Source organism: Panthera tigris, chromosome C2, assembly GCF_018350195.1.
Source record: "Panthera tigris isolate Pti1 chromosome C2, P.tigris_Pti1_mat1.1, whole genome shotgun sequence".
Lineage (NCBI taxonomy): Eukaryota > Metazoa > Chordata > Mammalia > Carnivora > Felidae > Panthera > Panthera tigris.
In genome coordinates, this window is record NC_056668.1 from 102,819,996 (window position 1) to 102,841,151 (window position 21,156).

Sequence of the window (21,156 nt, forward strand, 5' to 3'; positions counted from 1 at the left end):
CCCTTCAACATTATTCTGATCCAAATATACAAACACAGGAAAACTACCACACATATTTGGTACTTCTTGATTACCGCCCAATAAATTTCCTTCTGATTACAGTATACCTTCTCTGTATAGGTCCTGTGTCCACATGATTATTTACAGATACCATTTGTGCTATTATATACAATGAAATACCCTGGAGGAAGAAAATTTACTGTGTTAAACTGAACAGTCTATGTTAGCACTATAAAATCAGAATTCTGTGGCTAATTAGCACTATACAGATAAAAATTTACCAAAGTTTAGAATTAGATGCAGGTCCTACTTGCATAAATAAAATGAAGTCTTTTTTTTTTAATTTTTTTTTTTAATGTTTTTATTTATTTTTGAGGCAGAGAGAGACAGAGCATGAGCAGGGGAGGGGCAGAGAGAGAGGGAGACACAGAATCCAAAGCAGGTTCCAGGTTCTGAGCTGACAGCACAAAGCCCGATGTGGGGCTTGAACTCACAAACTGCGAGATCATGACCTGAGCTCAAGTCGGACGCTTAACCGACTGAGCCACCCAAGCGCCCCAATAAAATGAAGTCTTGAACAACATAAACAACTCTCCCTACAAATCCCATTTACCATCTCTCCAATGCCATTAAGATCTGGTTTCCTATCTTATGGACAGACTTGTAAGGAATTAAAGCCAAACTATACCCAACAAAAATTTCTACCCATTTTTCGAAGTATTCAAAAATCAGATAGTATTAACTACGTATTTGAGGACCTATGCATTGTGCTATATCTGCACTGCACTAAAGAAATGTAGTCTAGTTAGAAAGACAAAATACATAAATAGTAATAAAAACTTAGGAAACAAATAAAAACTAACCAAGTAGGACAGATAGTGACTGCTACAAAAGTTCAACAGATCAATATGAATTGGGCCTCATCTGAGTTAACCTAGAAATCATTAAGTGAAAAGAAAGAACATGTAAAACATCAAGAATAGAATATAAAAGAGATACTCTCATAAACTGTACCCCATGGAAGGTATATTTCTGGAAAGAATTTTGTAATATGTCCTAAGATTCTTATATACTCTTTGACACAGTCATTTCCTAAGAAAATAATGAGCAAAATGGACAGATGTTTATGGGGGGTAGGCGGAGAAAACCAACCTGGAAATGCCCAACTTCAAAGACTAACTAATCAAATGGTGGTGGTATTATCAGTCTATCAACTGGCTAATGCCACAGCAATGCTGTACAATGACCACAAATCCTGGGGCGCCTGTTCTCACAGCTATGATAGAGGCCCAAGCCCTCTTGAAGCCTAAACTCAGAACTTCCACCTCCTTCTAATCACCAAAGCCCAGAGCAAAAAGGCACTACCTACAAAGTTACATCAGGGGTCAGCAAACTACAGGCCATAGGCAAAACGTGGCCCACAGTCTTTTTTTTTTAAGCTTTATTAGAATATAGTCACTCCCTTTTATTTACATATTGGCTATGGCTCATTCATGCTACTATAGCAAAGTGATTGTGACAGAGACCATTAGACTGCAAAGTCTTAAATGTTTATTATTTGGTCCTACGCTACAGGATAAAAGTTGTGAGTGAAGAATTAGGACTATTTTTGCAATCTGGCAGTGGAGTATTGGTTTATTATTATATATATTTAAGAATTTTTAATGGCGAGGATGCCTGGGCGGCTCAGTCAGTTAAGCATCAGACTTCTGCTCAGGTCACATTCTCACAGTTCATGACTTTGAGCTGCATCGAGCTTTCTAGTGTCAGCACAGAGCCCACTTTGGGACACTCTGTCTCCCTCTCTCTCTGTCCCTCCCCCACTGGTTCTCTCTTTCTTCTCTCTCAAAATAAATAAATAAACTTAAAAAAAAAAAAAGGCAGTGAAATATGCAATTGAAATAAACATTGGAAACATTCTTTTAAAAAAAAAAGAATTTTTAATGGCTTGGAAAAGACATAAAATAGTTAAGAAGTAAAAGAAGGTTTAAAAAAGTATATAGACAGTATGATCTCACCTCTACATAATCATGTATAAGTACGTGTATTACATATAAATAATTCATATACATATATTATTTTCATATATTTTTTAAAGACAAGGCACAGATTGGGAAAATACTTGCAAGACACATCTGATAAAAAGGACTTGTATCCAAAATACACAAGAAATCTTAAAACTCCACAATAAGAAATCAAACAACCAGGTTTAAAAATGGGCCAAAGATCTGAATAGACAACTCATCAAAGATACACAGATGGCAAATAAGCATATAAAAAGATGTTCATCACGTGTCATCAGGGGACTGTAAATTAAAGTAACAATGAGACACCACTACCTATTATAATGGCTGAAATCAAAAAAACTGACAATACCAAATGCTGATAAGAATGCAGAGCAACAAGAACTTTTTTACATTGCTGGTGGGAATGCAGAATGGTACAGCCACTTTGGAGGACAGTTTGGCAGCCTCTTCCAAAACTCAAGATAGTATTACCACAAGATCCAGCAATCAGGCTCCTAGGTATTAACCAACTGATTTGAAAACTTATGTTTATACAAAAACCTGCATAGGGAAGTTTATTGCAGCTTTATTCGTAAGCACCAAAAGCTGGAAGTAACCAAGATGAATGGATAGGTGAATAAACAAAGTATGGTACATCTATACTATGGGGTATACTCAACAATAAAAAAATAAACTAGCAAGCCACAAAAAGAAAGAACATTAAAGACATACTGCTAAGTGAAAGAAGCCAGTATGATAGGCTACATGTTATGTGATTCCAATTATATGACACTCTGGAAAAGGCGAAACTACAGAGACAATAAAATGATCAATGGTTGCCAAGGACTTGGGGTTCAGGATGAATTGGTAAAGTGCAGGGGATTTTTAGGGCTGTAAAATTATTTGGTATGATACTATAATGGTTGATTCAAGACATGAACTTTGAAAGCCCACAGGACTTCATAGTACAAATAATGAATCTCCCTATATGCAAATTTTGAAAAAGCATTTAAGTCAGGGGATTGAAAGACTGTGACAAATAACTGTATTACAAATATATGAAACAAGCTCACTGAAGGGGATGGGGAGAAGGTGCTGATCTAAGTAATGCTAAAAATGAGTACAGTCTGTAAGACTAAGGCAAGGGAACCATACATAAAACACAAGGTTTTTTATGGGACACAGGTGTGTAGTAGAATTGAGTAATTAAGTAAACGGATGGCAGATGATGGGAACAATGGCCAAAGTTATAACAATTCAAACAAAATAAAGTAGCATTAGATAATAACCCAAAATATAATAAAGGTATTCATGAATCCATATTGCTATAAATAAATGACTGAACAAATTAGTACATGGGAGAAAAGAGACAAATCTTCCATACAGAAGAGTTCCAAATAATTTATACAGATATCCCACCTTCAAGGAGGGGCAGTATGACTCACTACTTCTTAGGTATAGGCCGTGCAGAGTGACTTCCTTCTGAAGTGCACATTATGGAAAGGGGGGAAAAAGAGTATAGCGGAGAAATGACAAGCACTACCTCAGTCAGGTGATGAAGGCCAACATCAACAGTGATAAATCATGTTGCCAGTATATGCCCTTGATAAAATGTTATGAAAATAGCGTTTTGCCTGTGGTCTTCCTCCCAATAACCCATAATCCCAGTCTTAGGGGGAAAACATTAAATTCCAATGGTACGGTATCCTACAAAATATTTGATGAATACTCCTCAAAACTGTTAAGGTCCTCAAAAACAAGGGAAATCAAAGAAAGAGACACTGCCAAGAGGAGACTAAGGAAAACATGACAGCTAAATGTAACATGAGGAGGAAGTGTCTGGGTGGTTGAGTCAGTTAAGCGTCCAACTCTTGATTTAGGCTCAGGTCACAATCTCACACTTTTGTGAGTCCCATATTCGGCTCCACGCTGAGCATGTGGCCTACTTGGGATTCTCTCTCCCTTTCTGCCCCTTTCTGACTCGTGCACATATGCACATGCATGTGTGTGCATGTGTGTGTGTATCTGTATCCACCCATTTCTCTCTCCCTTTTTAAGAAAGAAAAGAAAGAAAGAAAGAAACAAACAAACAAACATACATACATTAACATGGTATCCTGGATGGGATCTTGGAAAAGAAAATGTACACTGAATAAGAACTAAAGATACCTAAACTACAACCTTTAGTTAATAATAATGTAATAGTACCGGCTCATTAAATAATAAAAGAAGCTGGGTGTGGCACGGGAACTCTGCACTATCTTCTCAATTTTTCTGAAGATCTACAACTACAAAACATAAAATCTATTAAAAAAAAAAATGTTAACAGTGATGATCTCCCTATAAGGGAAATGTTGGAAATTTATGCTTTTGTTTTTCTAATTCTCTGTACCACACACATTTTCTAAGATAAGCTCTATGCTGCTCTAAAAAGTGTATACATACAAGATTTGTGTTTTTTCCAACTTGTTTAAGTACAAAACACTACAACTGTGATTATAAATTTTAAAAGCAGACACTATTTATTAAATAGTTACAATTTGCTACGAATTGTATACGAAGAATTTTAACAATTATCTGTGTAATGAGCAGTATTACTCCTTTTTAAAATGTGAAGAAATATGGGGTGCCAGAGTGGCTCAGTTGGGTAAGTGTCTGACTCCTGATTTCAGCTCAGAGTGATCTGTACTGCACAGTGCTTGGACTCTCTCACTCCCTCTCTCTCTTCCCCTTCCCTGCTCACTCACACTCTCTCAAAACAAACTTAAAAAATAAAATGTGAAGAAACAGAATATCAGAAAGTTTAACTCATATAGTTAATAGGTGGCAGGTAAACAGGCTCCAAAACATCCTTTTATTTCTATATAATATAGATTCCCCAGAATTTCCTGTGCAGTACTTCATCAACTAATGCTAGTATATATACTACCTGAAAGCACTTCACAACAATGCTATGAAGTGAATTATAAAAAGCCATATTTATGTGAAACTGTGTCATAAGAAAAATGTGTGACAGGCACCACTGCAGTACTAACTCCACCAAAACCAGAAAACAAAATCTCCATCAGATAACACAACAAGCTTCATTACTATGTAAAAAACACAGTGGCTACCAAACCTACACCAAATAACTTTTGAGTACTACAGAGTTCTTGTTTTACCAGAAATTATCATGAATCATACCTTTTTCCTAGGTAATAAAGCAGTTCTTTCAAAATGTGTCGAGTCAAAGAACTAAAATTGAATATTTTCCTCACACTACTTTGAAATTCAAAGAGATACTGAGGCTGACTTCTTGCTTTCATCAAGGCTTACCACCCCACTGCTCAAATTATTTCAACATGTGACAGAATTGATAAGCAGAATGAATAGCCTACATCTGTGCTTTTTATGATGCCATTTCATGATTCCTTAATTCACAGGGTGATTCAACTGAAGCTGAAGAATTTTAAGTAAATTGGTTTATTTTTAGGTAAACTGGTCTGTATCATGAAAATAACCCAAGAGCAGACTGCATGTGGGGCCTGAACAAGGGAAACCCAAAACCTGCCCAAAGAGTTACGTTGTAACATCAATATGCATGAACAAGATCAAATATATATGGACAAGAGCCTGTCAAAAGGACACAAAAGCCAGATTGATGGGGTACCCACTGGCCAAATCTGGGACAACGCGAGCATCAAAGTAAAAAATTCAACCAATAAAAAACCAAACCACCCAACTTCCAAAAACAGACAAAGGATCTGAATGGCCATTCTACCAATAAAGATATATGGGTAACAAGTACATGAGAAGATGCTTAACATAATTAGCCATCAGGGAGACAAAAATTAAAACCACAGAAAAACACCACCATCCACCTATCAGTCTGGCTTTAAAACAACCTGACACCACCAAGCGGTGGTGAGGATGCAGAATAACTGAAATGTTCATACACTGCAGGCGAGAAAGCAAAATGGCACAAACCACTTCAGAAAAAGTTTGGCAATTTTTTATAAAGTTAAATACATGTATACACTTATAATAGGATCCAACAATCCCATCCATACTTATTTACCTACGTAAAAGGAAAACCTATACAGAAATGTTCACAGAAGCTTTACTCCTAATCATCAAAACCTAGAAATTCAAATGTGCCTCAACAGGGGAATGGATAACTGGAACACCGTTATTACTCAAAATGAAAAGAAACAAACCTTGGGTGAATCTCAAGTGCACCATGCTGTGAAAACAGACTCAGAGACTACATACTGTATGATTTCATTTACGTATTTTGGAAAAAACAAACCATAAAGTCAGCGAACAGAACAGAAATTGCAGGGGTTGGGGGATGGTTAAGGATGAGGGAAGGGCTTGAAAACAAAGGGGTAGCAAAGGGAATTTGCGGGGCGGGGGAGGTTGGAGGAATGATAAAATTGTTCTGGAATTTGTGGTGGTAACTGTGTGAATCTACATGTATTAAAATTTATGGAACTGAAAATGACAAGACTGAATTTCATTGTCTTTAAGTTGAAAATAAATTTAAAAGGAAAAAAATCAAGAAAAATCATGATTAAAAAGGAATAAATCCTCTAACTCCTTAAAACAGAAAACCAACTAACCACCTAAGAATGCTTAGGGACATCTGGACTAATCAACAGCACAAGTCTCCAGATACAAATGCATTGAGAATTTGGTATTACTTCTGGGAACTTGGTATTACCTCTAGTCCTGCTAAAAGGGTTTACCCTAAATCTAATCATGAGAAACCATCAAACAAGCCCAAATTGGGGTCATTTTACAAAATAACTGGCTTGGACTCTTCAAAAATGCCAATTACATAAAACGTAAAAACTCAAGAACTGGTCCAGATGAAAGAAGTCTAAAAAGAGATATGAGAACCCAGTGCAATGTACAATCTTAGATTTATTTTTTCTATAAAAGACTTCATAGGTGGGACAACTGACAAAATTTCGATATGGCCCACTGATTAGATATCACTATTGTGTCAATGTTAATTTTATGATTTTGATCATTGCCCTATGGTTATGTAAGAAAATTTACTTAGAAAGAAAGCAAATGAGGTAAGCGTTGGCATTTGGCAAACCTGAGGAAAGGGTATCCAGGAATTCTTTGTACTATTCTTGTAACGGTCTGAAATTATATCAAAACTGAAAGTAAATTATTAAAAAAAGTAACATCCCTTGGACTAAAAATAACAGATCAAGTAATCTAAAGGATGGAATCAATATGAACAAATTTACTAAAATAGTCTAGAGAAAACACTGGCACTTACTCAGTATTGACTACAGAGGAGTGTCTAGTCCTGACACTCAAGCCTGGAGTTCTAGATTCTACTATGGCAAGGATTAGCTTGATGCTGTTAAATTATACAAGCAATTCTCCCTTAACTCTTTGCATGCTCATAAAAAGACTTCCACCTTTAAAACACCACCTTTAAGTGAAGATCTGGCTACAAAAGAAGATAATTCATCATACTGACTTAGAAATTACTCATATTTATAAACTGGGTTATAAATCAGCTTCTTGAAAATTTGATTAATGCCAGCCTTCCCAAATTGTATCAACTCTGGGACATGAACAAGAGTATTTGGGGACCCATAGCCTGGGAACCATACTCTTAAAATGGTAAGTTTATCAAGGCTGTGTAACTGTGAGGGCTCCTGGCTATCACCTTTTCTATTAGCTACATTCCTTCACCTCATCATAGCCTCCTTTCAACCAAGAAGTTTCATTACTCATAAAGACAACATAAAAGAGAATAATACTAAATAAGTTCAGCAGGAAACTGTATTTTTAGTGGGAAAATCATGAAAAGTACTCAAATAATTTCACCTGGGAAAACTGCATAAGATACTATCATTTAAATATGACACTAATACAATCACTTTAAGGACACACAAAAAAGAGGAAAATGTTTTTATTTCATGCTTTTTAAAGTCTTGACATACAAGAGGTAAACCAAACCACAAGTGAAAACTTTAAATATGCAGACAGAACAGGAGCCACTATAAAAACTTCAGGCCTTTATCCATAACTTCAGAACTGGGGAGTCTAATCTTAAAAAAAGGAAAATGCTCCATTCAGCACTCACTTAATTGCCTTATTTAGTGGTATACCTAGAGTTTATGAATTAGCTCTTGGTTCTGGCATACTTAGTAAGTCTGATATTGCTTACAGAAATAGGATCTTAATACTTCATTCTCAGAACACTTTAAAATTCAAGCCAATGTTTTTCTTTCAAAGAGTGGAAGGTATTTCTCATTCAAGTCTGATTCATGGTTTTATAAAGCATAAAGATCATCTTCATTATTTCATCATGTATATGCTGGATTCAAATATTCTTTTTGATGGTGATCTACTCAATGACAGAAACTTAATATGAAGAAAATTCCTTCCTTCTCAATTTGTAAACCAAAATTTTAAAAGCAAAAATGTTTGAAGTGATAGGAAGACATTTTTATGACATAAGCTACTGCTCTAAGCTGCTGGCCTGAGCAAAAACAACGAAAGTACACATTGTTAACTTTTAAGTAGTCTATGTTTGCTACAAATCCATACATATTTTAAACATATTTTCTTCTGCAATAAAAATCAAGATAATCCCAATTTAACAGCTTTTGAAGATGTTAACATTTTGAATAAAATAACTTCTCCCGAATGTCCAGGAATAAACTGAACCACAACTTACCTACCCCAATGACATAAAAATGATCAAAGTGCATAAAAAGTTCCTATTAAAAATGATTCTTCATATGCACTTTTACTAAAGCAATCAATGCAAAATGAATGTAAAGCTTGTTTTATGATTCAAGATTTAGGTAACCTCCAAATAATCACAACTTTTAAGATTTGAAATCCAGTGCTACAGTATGGAAAAGAGTAGGGTCTCCTAAAAAGGCAAACTTATAAAATTCCACACGCAAAATGGCCTCAATATCTGTAATAATTACATTCTCCATAATCTTTTATCTAAAACTTCAAAGCCATCAATCTCTTTCAGTGCTCTGAATGAGCAATCAAAATAGTCCCATTTATTCAAGTTTAAAACTAAACTTCTCCTCTCTCAATATGGAAGCACAAATGGAATAGACAATAAAAGTTATTTTGTCCAACATCCTGAGCCTACAGATATGGAAATCATCTACAACCCAATCTCATTGTGTCATCATCGATTCACCTTCTTCACCAGTAGCATCTTGGGAAATATGAAGGTCTTCAAGCATCTCAGCCAGACTAATTCGAGGTGCTCCTTCATCATCCGTGTCACTTTCCACAGGAATGGTTGAATCTAAAAAAATACAAGGAGGAGTTCAAATACAAATATGAAAATATACAAAATGCCTGCCTCTACCATCTTTCCTATCATTTAAACATATTATATTAGCAGTTCTTGTACCACATCTAGAGCAGGCATTTATATTCACTGAATGACTGAACTGCATAAATATATAAATAAATATCCACTAGTATAGAGATCAGAAACTTGAAGGGTCATGCTCGGATACAATGATATCAAATGTGATAGGGCAAACAACATTTTAATAAGTCCTACTGTTCTGCAAGTGTTTTTATTTTTTGCAAATGTTTAATTAGAGGACTTTTAAAACCACACAGTAAAAGTCATTTATGGAATGAAAGTTTAAGATACCAAAATACTTACACGGGGTTAACATATCTATACAAAAGCAAAAGATGCAACTTAAATCAAACACTCGTAAAACACTAACCTCTATAAATGTTTACATTTTTTCTAATTGCCTCATCTTCTTCAAGATCTTCAAGGAAATCTTGGTATTGCCTACAGAAGAATAAAGAAACATTTAAATATTTCATCTTTACCAAGACAGTATGGAGTTGTTTTCCTCATTTTCAGCACTGTAGGATAAATGTGTTCCATGTATGAAAATCTTTAAAAATAATAACTGAAGGTCAAATATGGATGTTAATTAAATAGTCTGACAAATTTAAAAAAATATTTTCTTTCAAAATTACATGATATATACACAATTGGGGTGACTGGGTGGCTCAGTCCACCTCTTGGACTTAGCATGCAACTCCTGATTTCAGCTCAGGTCATAATCTCACAGTTTGTGAGTTTGAACCCTGCATTAGGCTTGCACTGACAGCACGGAGCCTGATCATGATTCTGTATCTCATTCTCTCTCTCCCCCTCCCCCGTTTGCACTCTCTTTCTAAAAATAAATAAACTTTAATGTCCCTCCCCTCAAGTCATATGGCTAAGTTAAAATACATGCACTTTTAAGTCTATAGATGAAATAACCATATATGTACTTATAATATCTAATTTAACATTATATATTTATAAATACTTACTTTAAACTACATGAGACTATATTTTGCTATCTACCACTCACATTTCATGACACAATTTTATTTAAACTCATTTTTTTAGACAGTGTCTTAACCATTATTAAAACCATTTTTCAATCATCCAATATAATTTTCTAGAACCCAACATCTTCATTTCTCCTTAAGTTGTTTGAAAAACAGCATATTTAGAAAAATCTGAGGGTTGATGGGGGGTGGGAGGGTGGGGAGGGTGGGAGATGGGTACTGAGGAGGGCACTCGTTGGGAGCACTGGGTGTTGTATGGAAACCAATTTGACAATAAATTTCATATTAAAAAGGAAGGAAGGAAGGAAGGAAGGAAGGAAGGAAGGAAGGAAGGAAGGAAAGAAAGAAAGAAAGAAAGAAAGAAAGAAAGAAAGAAAGAAAGAAAGAAAGAAAGAAAGAAAGAAAGGCAACATATTTGATATTAAAGGGCTATTTTCTTTTCATCTGGAGTCGTAAGTACTCATTTGCTATTTGCGATATCCACAATGTAATTACTAATGTTAACTTTTCAAATGTGTTGTTTACAACAATGTTGCAATTCTCAGGTCAAAACCCAGGAAATAATAATCAAATCTGTTAAATATCATTATATCCTCCCTACATTGATTCGATATCCTCTTACGCTGATTCAATTAACACAATAAAAATACAAAATTAATACTGAATGGAATAATCATGTGATGACTATATAAAATATAAAAACTATAAAGATTTATTATAAGGATTTCCTTTGAGACAACATATAAGGTTTAAAGAAAAGTAGGACCTTTCATCATCTGTATCCATGTTTTCTCTATCTCTTGCAAGCTCTTTCAGTTTCCAGTTTCTACGACGCTGACGTTTGGTACGGTCATAGTTCTTCTTGATTAATACCTAAAAGTAAAAGAAATATTTGCAAAGTTACAAAAAAATGGGAACTAAATAACGGGGCCTCCAAATCCAATAAAGTTAAAAAGAGAAAGATTCTGAGAATGCCGAAAAGTCACCAAACTGATGAGTGGTTACATCTTAGGGAAAAAAAAATAGGGATCAAGAGGCAGGGTCAAGAGAACTTTTAACATTTTTCTTCATGTAGTCAGTATTTTATGAAAATGCAGTCAGCCATCATTTGTATGTGTTATAATTTACTAACGAAATTTTCCAGTGACTAAAAATTAAACTGCTTTTTTATACCCAAAACTTCAAATTTCTGATGTCTTAATCATCCTGAAATATTATCACAGGCAGGCATTTTTCCTTTTATTACTACTAATAAGCACTTATAGAAGTACATAGATCTTTCACAAATGTATGTCCTAGGGAAGTTTAAAAAATTGTGGAATAAGTGAAAATAATTTTACACAATGCAAAATCTTGTATGACTGTCTTAATCTCCTCTTACAACCTTGTTAGACTTTTATCTAAACTATGCTTCTATTTCCTAATTTACTAATCAATAAAAGCACAACTGGGTGGTGAGAAGGGGAGTCCTTCTTATATCCTGACTTTATTTTTACCCACAGCTAAAGAGATTAGTGTTCATTTTAAAAGATAAGTCAAGCAGGAGATAAAGTCTTTCCCATTTCATATTCACTCTTGTTCATGATTCTAATAAACTCATGTTAGTATTTAACAGTTTTTTTTTTCAGAAGTAACATTCTTTCTCTAAGACTGAACACTGTAAAGATTATTTTCAACTGCAATTATAGTTAAGCCTGAATAACCTGAATAATGGTTTAAATTCTAAACGCCTTAACTGAACAATATATGAAATAAGCTAAGCCTAAAAGAATGAACCTAAATTAAGTTCTAAAGGTCATCATTTTTAGCTGCAAATTTATTTTTGCTCTACTGATGGTACCAAGCCATTCTGACAGAGAATGAAAATTCGATTATAAGATTATAAGAGCAACAAAAAAACCTCAATAAATCTTGGATTTTCTCCTCAAAGACACATGATTAAACATGAAGGCTTTTGCCATTACACCTTAACTCCAATTTCCAAAGAAACCTCTAAATAGATTTTATTTTCATAAATGTGAACTCGTGCATCTTACCCATAAGAGTTATCAATCCTCTTTAACACAGGAAAGAAATCTAAAGCCTTACCACATCTGGGACTCTATCTGAGTTCATTTTGTTGACATGCTCATCATTTAAGTTACAGTTGGCCAAATCAAATCTGAAATAAAAACAATTAAACACTTAAGGACAGAAACATTTATGCTTTCCACATTACTTTTTATTTTATTTTAATTTTATGGAATTTAGAGTTCCTAAGATTAACATTTAATATGCTTTTCCACATTAAAAGTTTTGCAGTTTACTATACAGTGAACATGCCTTTATAGATACTGGTAAAGACAAACTGCACTGCTATCTGTGAGTTTCACGTATTACCCATCACTGTCCACCTTATCATATTGCAAAAGAATCAAAACAGACATAGATCAGTACAACATTAAGAATTCAGTTAGATGGTTCCATTTAGTTTACTAAAAAAAATGATTCTTTAAAAAGATGGCCAAAATGGAATAACTATGAGCTTTTGTCCAATCCAGTTTAATTTAGCTACCAATAAGCAAACTGTAACGCTCCTAAACTCTTAAATTCTTTTTGGAATAAACAGCTTTAGTATTTTAGATGGCTTTGCTGGATCCCAAAGAAAATTTGCAATGTCAATCGCCAGTTTAAAATACTATAGTACTTATAGGAGTCCCAGGGTGGCTCAGCTAGTTAAGTATCCGACTCTGGACTTCAGCTTAGGTCATGATCTCAGGGTCTTGAGTTCGAGCCCCATATTGGGCTCTGTGCTGCACTGGGCATGGAACCTGCTTAAGATTCTCTCTCCCTCTCCATCTGCCCCTTCCCCACTCACGTGCGTATGCTCACACTCATAAAAGAGAGAAGGGGACGGGAGAGGAAGGGTGGGGGGGAGGAGGAGAGGGGAGGGGAGGGAAAAGAAAATACTATAAAATAATACAAACCCCAATACCAGGTCTCCAGGATTTAGAAGATGTCCCAAATGAGTGCGACAGAAGTACTGTTTATCTGTATTCATTTCGGATGTTTTCTGTACCCAGACTTCCCCAAGCATATGCTTGACAGGAAAGAAAATGCACTCTTCAATAATCCAGGCATAACTCAAAATGCATCTCACAAAAACTATATACAATGTTGATTTTGGTTTTCTAAATTTTCATTTTAAAGACAGCAACTGTTTTATTTTTCAGATCTCTGAAACATTGTCAAAATTAACAAATTACTGTATTGAATACAGAAAAACTCAAGGAATACATAAAATAAGTATGTTTATTAAGATTTTATTCAAGGCTTTATAAAACATTAAGAATGTCACCTAAATACAGATATCATATATAGAATTTTCAAAGCAAATGTTTTCACAGGGAGATAGGCAATACAAAGAGCAAAAAGAATAACTGAAAAAGTACAAGAATCTTAACTCTAGAAAATATCCTAAGTAACCCCTTATTTTATACATAAGGTTCAAAAAACCAAGGTTCAGACAAAACATTCTAGCAATCCCAGTGGCGGCACAATCCCAGTAGCTGCTGCTGCTGCTACTACAGAACCCAAATCTTTATGAAATTAATTTTTTAGACGTCTACTATTTGAGCTATAACCCTTTTTTTCCTTAATACCTATTGCAGAAACAACATTCCAAGTTTGAAATTTTAAACTAGAAACAATTAAAGTCCCTTTCCAAGATAGGATTTTACAAACAATTATAATTGACATTTCAAATTTCTAGGCTGAATTAAGTATAGCATTTGCCAATACTTTTTACTAACAAAAAGAGACCTAAGTAAAATGGGATCAAGAGGGAAAAAACTAGGAGTAATAAACAGAGGAATTAAGGAATCTCAGAGCGGCAAAAAGAGACAGAGGGAGAAATGAAAAATGACAGGTCCCAGATTTAGGAAAGAACTGAAAAAAAAAAAAAGTGAATCCCTAGTTTCTTCAAAACTAAACATTCATTACCAAATGATATGACAAAACATGCTCCTTGGTATTTACTTACCCAAAGGAGTTGAAAACTTGTCTACACAAAACTGAAAACACAAGGATGTTAATACAACTTTATTCATAATGGTCAAAACTTGGAAGCAGCCAAGATGTCCTTCACTAGGTGAATAGGCAAATAGGCGTGGTAAATCCACGCAATGAAATATTATTTGGTACTTAAAGATTATACGATTCTAACTATATACAATTATGGAAAAAGCAAAACTACAGAGACAGTAAAAAGATCAGTGATTGAGATTAGGATAGAGGGGAAGGACGAACAGGCAGAGAGCACAGAGGATTTTTAGAGCAGTGAAAATCCCTTTATGACACTATAGTGAGGGACACATGTCATCATCAAACATTTGTCTAAACCCATAAAATGTACAATATTAAGAGAGAAACATAATGTAAACTACCAACTTTGGTTATCATGTATCAATGTAGATTCATCAATTGTAACAAATGTACCACTCTCATGGGTGGATACTGATAATGGAGGAGGCAACAGCATGTATATGCCCTGCATGTATATACAGGGAGTATATGGGACATCTCTAACTCCTCATAATTTTGTGGTGAACCTAAAACTGCTCTAAAAAAGTACAAGACTTTCAAAAACACTTTTTTAAGAACTTAGGAGCTCCCACTGGCTAAATATGGGGCAGTCTGAATGGGAGGAAAGAAGCAAGACAGGCAGGCTAATAACAATGGGAAAAAAAGTCGTAACATTATTATGAAGAGATCTGGCTATTAGTGAAACAGCCAAACGCTACTATGACTTGATACATCATAAAAGATGCACAGCAACACTTCTGAAATGTTCCGGCCAAAAATAACCTAAGTTTAAGAAAGCCTCTTAGATCTACTTTTCATTAAAAGAAATTAAAAAGAAAGCTAAATGACATCATGAGGAAACAATAAGAGATCCATAAGATAAATGCCCCAGTTGCCTTAGGGAGTTATAAAAAAAAAAGAAAAAGAAAGAATGGAAGGGGACTATTATTAAGTAAAAGATTTAAGAGGTATAATATTCACATTCAATATATGGTCCCCAACTAGGTACTACTTTGAATAAAACACAAGAGACATTTTGGGACAAACAAGGAAATTTGAATATAAACTATATATGAATGATAATACTTTGATTATGTAGAAAAATGTTCTGTTTTAGAGATGCATTCTGAAGTATTCAGTAGTGGTAACATATACTCAAATTTAAAATGTTTGAAACTTTTTATTTTTTTTTTTAATTTTTTTTTTTTAATGTTTATTTATTTTTGACAGAGAGAGAGACAGAGCATGAGTGGCGGAGGGGCAGAAAGAGAGGGATACAGAATCCGAAGCAGGATCCAGGCTCTGAGCTGTCAGCACAGAGCCCAACGCGGGGCTCAAACTCACGGACCGCGAGATCATGACCTGAGCCGAAGTCGGACGTTCAACCGACTGAGCCACCCAGGCACCCCGAAAAATGTTTAAAACTTTTTAGTCAGAAAAAGTTTGCTTGTCATTTGGTCCTCCTATATAACAGTAAAGCAAAGAAGTGCTTTTTCACAATAAACATTTTTTAAAATGTTCCCAACATTAAAGAGAAACATGAATTTACCAGAAAAATTAAGTCTAATAAATTTCACCACAATGACCACACACTAAAAACAAATATGGAATGCATTTGTAATCTAATGAGGTGTTAGCTTTATATGGAACCACATTTTGGAATTATACTAACTAAAAAAAATACAAGAGAGGGACCAAAATAATGAACTGGGGGTGGAAAAAAAGATGGGCAGGACGGAACTTACCTTTTTTGATATCATTCCAGCCCCGGCACTGCGTTTTAAATCTCGGACTATGCTGCATTCCATCACAATAAATTCCTCTAGCTGTTTGGGATGGCATAAACTATTGAAAGGGTTACTCCAGAAAGTGCTTCCATCAATATCTGCAACTAAGTATAAACACAGAACATCAAAGAACAACAGAAATGAAGTATTTCAAATGTGTTAATTAGGAAGAAGTTGATATATATGAACTGAGAAGCATGAGGTCAACAGAACCACAGTGGCAACTTTCTAGAATCATCATTTACTCCTATAAATCAGCCCCAAACTTTTCACAATACAAGAGAAATTTCAGGTGTCAGTTATATCTTAAGTAGTTACTATCATCAGAATCCCACAGAGGTAAGTGTCTTTAAAATAAGATCAGATCCATTCAGTTGTATAGTTGTTCCATGTGCTGGCATGTTAGAAATGTTATCAATCATCTTAGCTGCTTAATTTATGGTAAGTAAAGTCCTACCTGACAGATGTTCATCCCAATACTGCAAACATACCTTTGACTTATGAATCTAATTGACAAGGATAATAAAGGATTCTAAAAACTATAAACTCTATTTTTATAACAGAAAACTACATTACAGGAAATACATGAAAAAGATCAAGAAGTAGAAGATGCAAGCAAGTACTGAGACGCCTATCAATGTGAGATCTTTAAAAATTAGTTTTTATAAAAGGAATGTTAAAAATTACGTGTGATAATAAGAATTAGTTAAAATCCATATTTAAACTAAATGTTTTACTGCACTGCAAGAAGTCAAATATTCCAAACTTTGAAATATTTGCTAAACATGAAACTTGGCAATGAACCCAAATATTCACAAAAACTAAATGACATAAGTCAATTTCAGTAAAAATATATGAACTAGAACTAGTAAATTTTTTTAAACTTCAGATTTCTTCAAATAAAAACATAAGGGTTACTAATCAAAAGCAGTGTTTTGTAAGAACTAAATAGCAGTAAAACTCTTATCTAGTTTTTCGTAACAAATATTAATGAGAATGTTTGATAAAATTAATAACCTAAGTTATTACTGCTTGCTGGACAAAATTGTCAAGGCAAATATTTCCTAAAACTCACCTTGAAGGGTATTTGGATCTATGAGATGGATGGCGCTGGTTACTCGAATGCACACACAAATCTGGTTCATATTTCCCAGGCTTTGTGCCAGTCTTGGAGACAGACAAACAACATTATCCTAGGCATAAGAACTAATATTTAGAGTGAAGCAAATTCTAAATAACTGTCTTCAGTAAACACTCATCAATATAAGCCTGACCCAGGTGTATATGCCCAAACCAAAATGTGATTTTTAATTCTATTTATCAACAATGGGCCTAAAGAAAAGAATCAAATCTTAGAGAAATAAAAAATAAGCTCTTCCTTCTTAAGATGGGAACATCAATTGTAATAAACATGTTTTAAAAGTATTTTTCCAGATCTTATTCACCAAGCTATAAAGTTTATTTCAATTTTACTGAAGTGTGAATGCTTACTGCTCTATGGTAGTACAGTGTGAATTCTAAAGTATTATAAACATCAGAAGGAGAGTGATTTTCTAAATCTACTTGTGATTTCTTTCAATTTCCATAAAGAACAAATTTCAGAGGAGCTACATGTCTATCATGGCTATATGCACCAGTATGTAATCAAAGACTTAATGCATGAAAAGCACATATGTCCATGTGTACACTAGAAAATATTATCAGCAATGTAGTTACCTGTTTTTAAGCTACATTAAAATACAAAAGAGTTATGTTTTAAGCTATATCTATTCTTAATCATAGGCTCCTCCACTGAAGGAGCATTCTGTGCATCCCTAATAGAACCTAGTCCAGTACTTTGTTTTTAACTTAGTAAGCCTCCAAATATTAATGAAAATACTCTTTTATGTTGTATAAAAATATTCATTATCTGGCCCTTTAGAGAAGTTTGTTAACCCTGTTTTGCGGGGTTTTTTGTTTTTTGGTTTTTTTTTAAGTAGGCTCCATTCCCAACAGCGGGGGGTTAAAATCATAACCCTGAGATCAAGAGTCACATGCTGTACCAACTGAGTCAGCCAGGCACCCCTGCTGACCCTGTTCTAGGCTATCATTTCATTCCCGTTACTACACACTACACCATAAATTAGTGAGAAAGTATCTTTATAAAAGCTTTAGAATCACTGACTTAGGCATAAATCCTGGCTTCTTCATTTTGTAGTCATGTAACTTTGGGCAAGTCATCTAATCTCCCGAGGCTTCAATTTTCTCACGTTCAAAATGATATGATTTAACCCAATTATAATGAGATGTGAAGAACTGAAATATACTCAAATATATTAACTTTATATGGGATGGTCACAATAAATTATGGCATTTATCATTAGTAGATATTGATATAAAAGTTCCTATATGGTATAGACCTTTAAACATATAATCTTTAATACACTGCCTTCTATTTAGTAGATCCTCAGTAATTATTTGTTGAATTTTAATTCATTTATATTTTTGAAGCAGGGTTCTACTTTAATGCAATTAAATGAAATGATGATCTACATTTATTCAGATGTTTTTAAATCACAAAAATGATTCTATGATCTCATTTTCACAATACTGTTTAATTTCATCATGCCAAAATCCATTTTACACACATTTTACAAAGTGGTTCACTGATAATTATTTTAATGTCATTTCCTGTATTCAAACTTTCATAAAACTTTTCATGTGTCCAATAGGATCAAAAATTTTAAGGAATATGAACATTAAAAAACTGCAAACAGGCCTTTTAGTTAGTACACCAAAATGATACATATGCCAATTTATAATTTAAGCGTGATTATTTTAATATCTTTTTAACATGACTGCATATGTCAGAAAGGAATCCTTTAAGAGTTACTCTAAATTTTTAACCAATCCCAGAAAAAAATCAGGAGTTAATAATAATTACATATAAGCCAATTAATTATTTGTACTCTTTTATCGACATAAATTAAATGAGAAAAAGTACCTTGCAAATTGGAACAATTTCCACAGAAAAAGTGCTTTTGTAATTGTATGTGTTACTATGGATATCCTGAGAGATCAGTCTCTGTGAGGCTTTGTGTCTGTTAAGAAAAAAAGTTTATAATAATAAAAAGACAAAGGTCCCTTAGTCTAGAGAATATCAATTTTTATCAAATCAAACCATCACTGTCCAAGGTTTGAAATAGCTCCCTGATGCCTGTATTATGGCAAAGCCTAATTTCAACCACTTATACTTCAAAACCTTCACCAATCAAACTGCACTCTACCTCTTTTCAACTTTACCTACTCAAAACCTCTAAAACATGCCCTTGGCTCAGACCAATGTAGTCTATATATAGTATCCATTTAAAGCCACACTAATGTCCACCACAAGCCTTTGTTCACACTAATCTCATCTTTCACTACACTCTACCTTTCAAAATTTCCCATTTTAGGAGCTTCAGGCCTTCCTCTTCCATGAAGCTTCTCCCCAAAGCTCTCTACCCCCATCTTTCTTTTGTCTTATTTAAATACATTCAATCAAAGGTTTAGCACTATACTGCTTATCACAGGGTGAGGTCTAGCTCCCCAAAGAGATTCTTATGTACTCTTTGGCTCATAATTCCCTTAAAGTGGCTAACCCAAACAGATGCTTACTAATTATGTAAGTATGTAAGTATTCTTACTACAGATTTTTTTTACAATTTTTTAAGTTTATTTATTTATTTGAGGGGGGTGGGGGGAGAACAAGCTGGGGAGAGACAGACAGAGAGGGAGGGAGAGAGAATCCCAAGCAGGCTCTGCCTTGTCAGAGTGAAGCCCAACTTGGGGTTCAATCTCAAGAACCATGAGATCATGACCTGAGCCAAAATCAAGAGTCAGACACTTAACCGACTGAGCCACTCAGAAGCCCCTTCGACTACAGTTTTAAATATTTTAATGTAAGAGAAGCAGTCTAAGCCTGAAGAATGGATGTGACCTATGTCCATTACCAGCTCCTTAGACTTACTCACATTTAGGTTCAGAACATACCTACAGGGAACTGTACACTGAAGAAATTCTACCATCTTCTGAGCATGCTGTTTTGAGGAATAATAGAAATCCAGCCCATCTTTAAAAAGAAAAGAAAAGTCACATGAAAATCATTCTGCAAATAAAATTTTCCTCTACTAACATGACTATATCACAAATTAAATGTGTAGTAAAAAACTAAATTATCAGAAAACATAAAGATTCACAATTTTAGGGGTGCCTGGGTGGCTCAGTCAGTTAAGCGTCCAACTGCTGATTTCAGCTCAGGTCATGATCTCATGGTTCCCAAGTTCAAGCCCCACATCTGGCTCTAAGCTAACAGAGTGGGGACTGCTTGGGATTCTCTCTCCCTGCCCCTCCCCCCATCTCTGTCAAAATAAATAAATAAACTTTAAAACAACAAACCAACAACAACAAAAAGATTCACAATTTTAATTTCAGACAAAGTAAAATTCAAGGTCAAAAGGGGAGAGAAAAACACTAAACAGAAGAATATTTTATATAATAAACAATCTACTAAGAAGATAATAGGAATGCACCTAATAACCTAGAAGTGAGATGCAGAAAAAAAACTATTAAAAAGAAAAAAAGAAATTAATAAATGTTAACACATGTGCAACATTGTGGGGGACTAGTATAAGACTATCAAAACCAAAATGACCAGACTAAAAATAAGAAGGATACATAGAACTTGAATAATTAACTATCAAAGTTGATTTAACTGAGATTATAGAACACAGTCCCAAGAATATATATTATTTTTTAAATTCACAGAACATTCATAAAACAATCATATACAAATATTTTTAAGACTTCAATAAATTCCAAACATTATTAATTAGGCAATATTATCTGATCACAATGAAGTAGCATTAAAAATCAGCAACAAAGGGATAATTAAAACTAGACCTACCTGCTATGAAATGTTTATA

The 21,156-nt window shown here is 34.2% G+C and overlaps 1 protein-coding gene across 9 annotated transcripts in view; it reads right to left on the minus strand.

Annotated features, from left to right (window-relative positions):
• Nucleotides 1-21,156, minus strand: part of NMD3 (NMD3 ribosome export adaptor) — a 66,634-nt gene that overhangs the window by 26,667 nt on the left and 18,811 nt on the right. For 6 of the 9 annotated variants that reach the window (XR_006207435.1, XR_006207436.1, XR_006207437.1 and 3 more), the window contains exons 8-16: nt 20,225-20,303; nt 19,197-19,293; nt 17,289-17,406; nt 16,172-16,317; nt 13,331-13,443; nt 12,453-12,525; nt 11,131-11,237; nt 9,737-9,807; nt 9,187-9,297 (exon numbers count right to left, since the gene is read on the minus strand). Coding sequence is in view for 5 of the 9 variants with exons in the window: in XM_042956231.1 (XP_042812165.1) it covers nt 9,187-9,297; nt 9,737-9,807; nt 11,131-11,237; nt 12,453-12,525; nt 13,331-13,443; nt 16,172-16,317; nt 17,289-17,406; nt 19,197-19,293; nt 20,225-20,303 (915 nt within the window). In the remaining 4 variants the exon portion in view is untranslated. Of the gene's footprint in view, nt 1-7,910; nt 9,298-9,736; nt 9,808-11,130; nt 11,238-12,452; nt 12,526-13,330; nt 13,444-16,171; nt 16,318-17,288; nt 17,407-19,196; nt 19,294-20,224; nt 20,304-21,156 lie in introns of those variants that run through there. The other 3 variants (XM_042956229.1, XM_042956232.1, XM_042956230.1) reach the window with 3 other exon arrangements.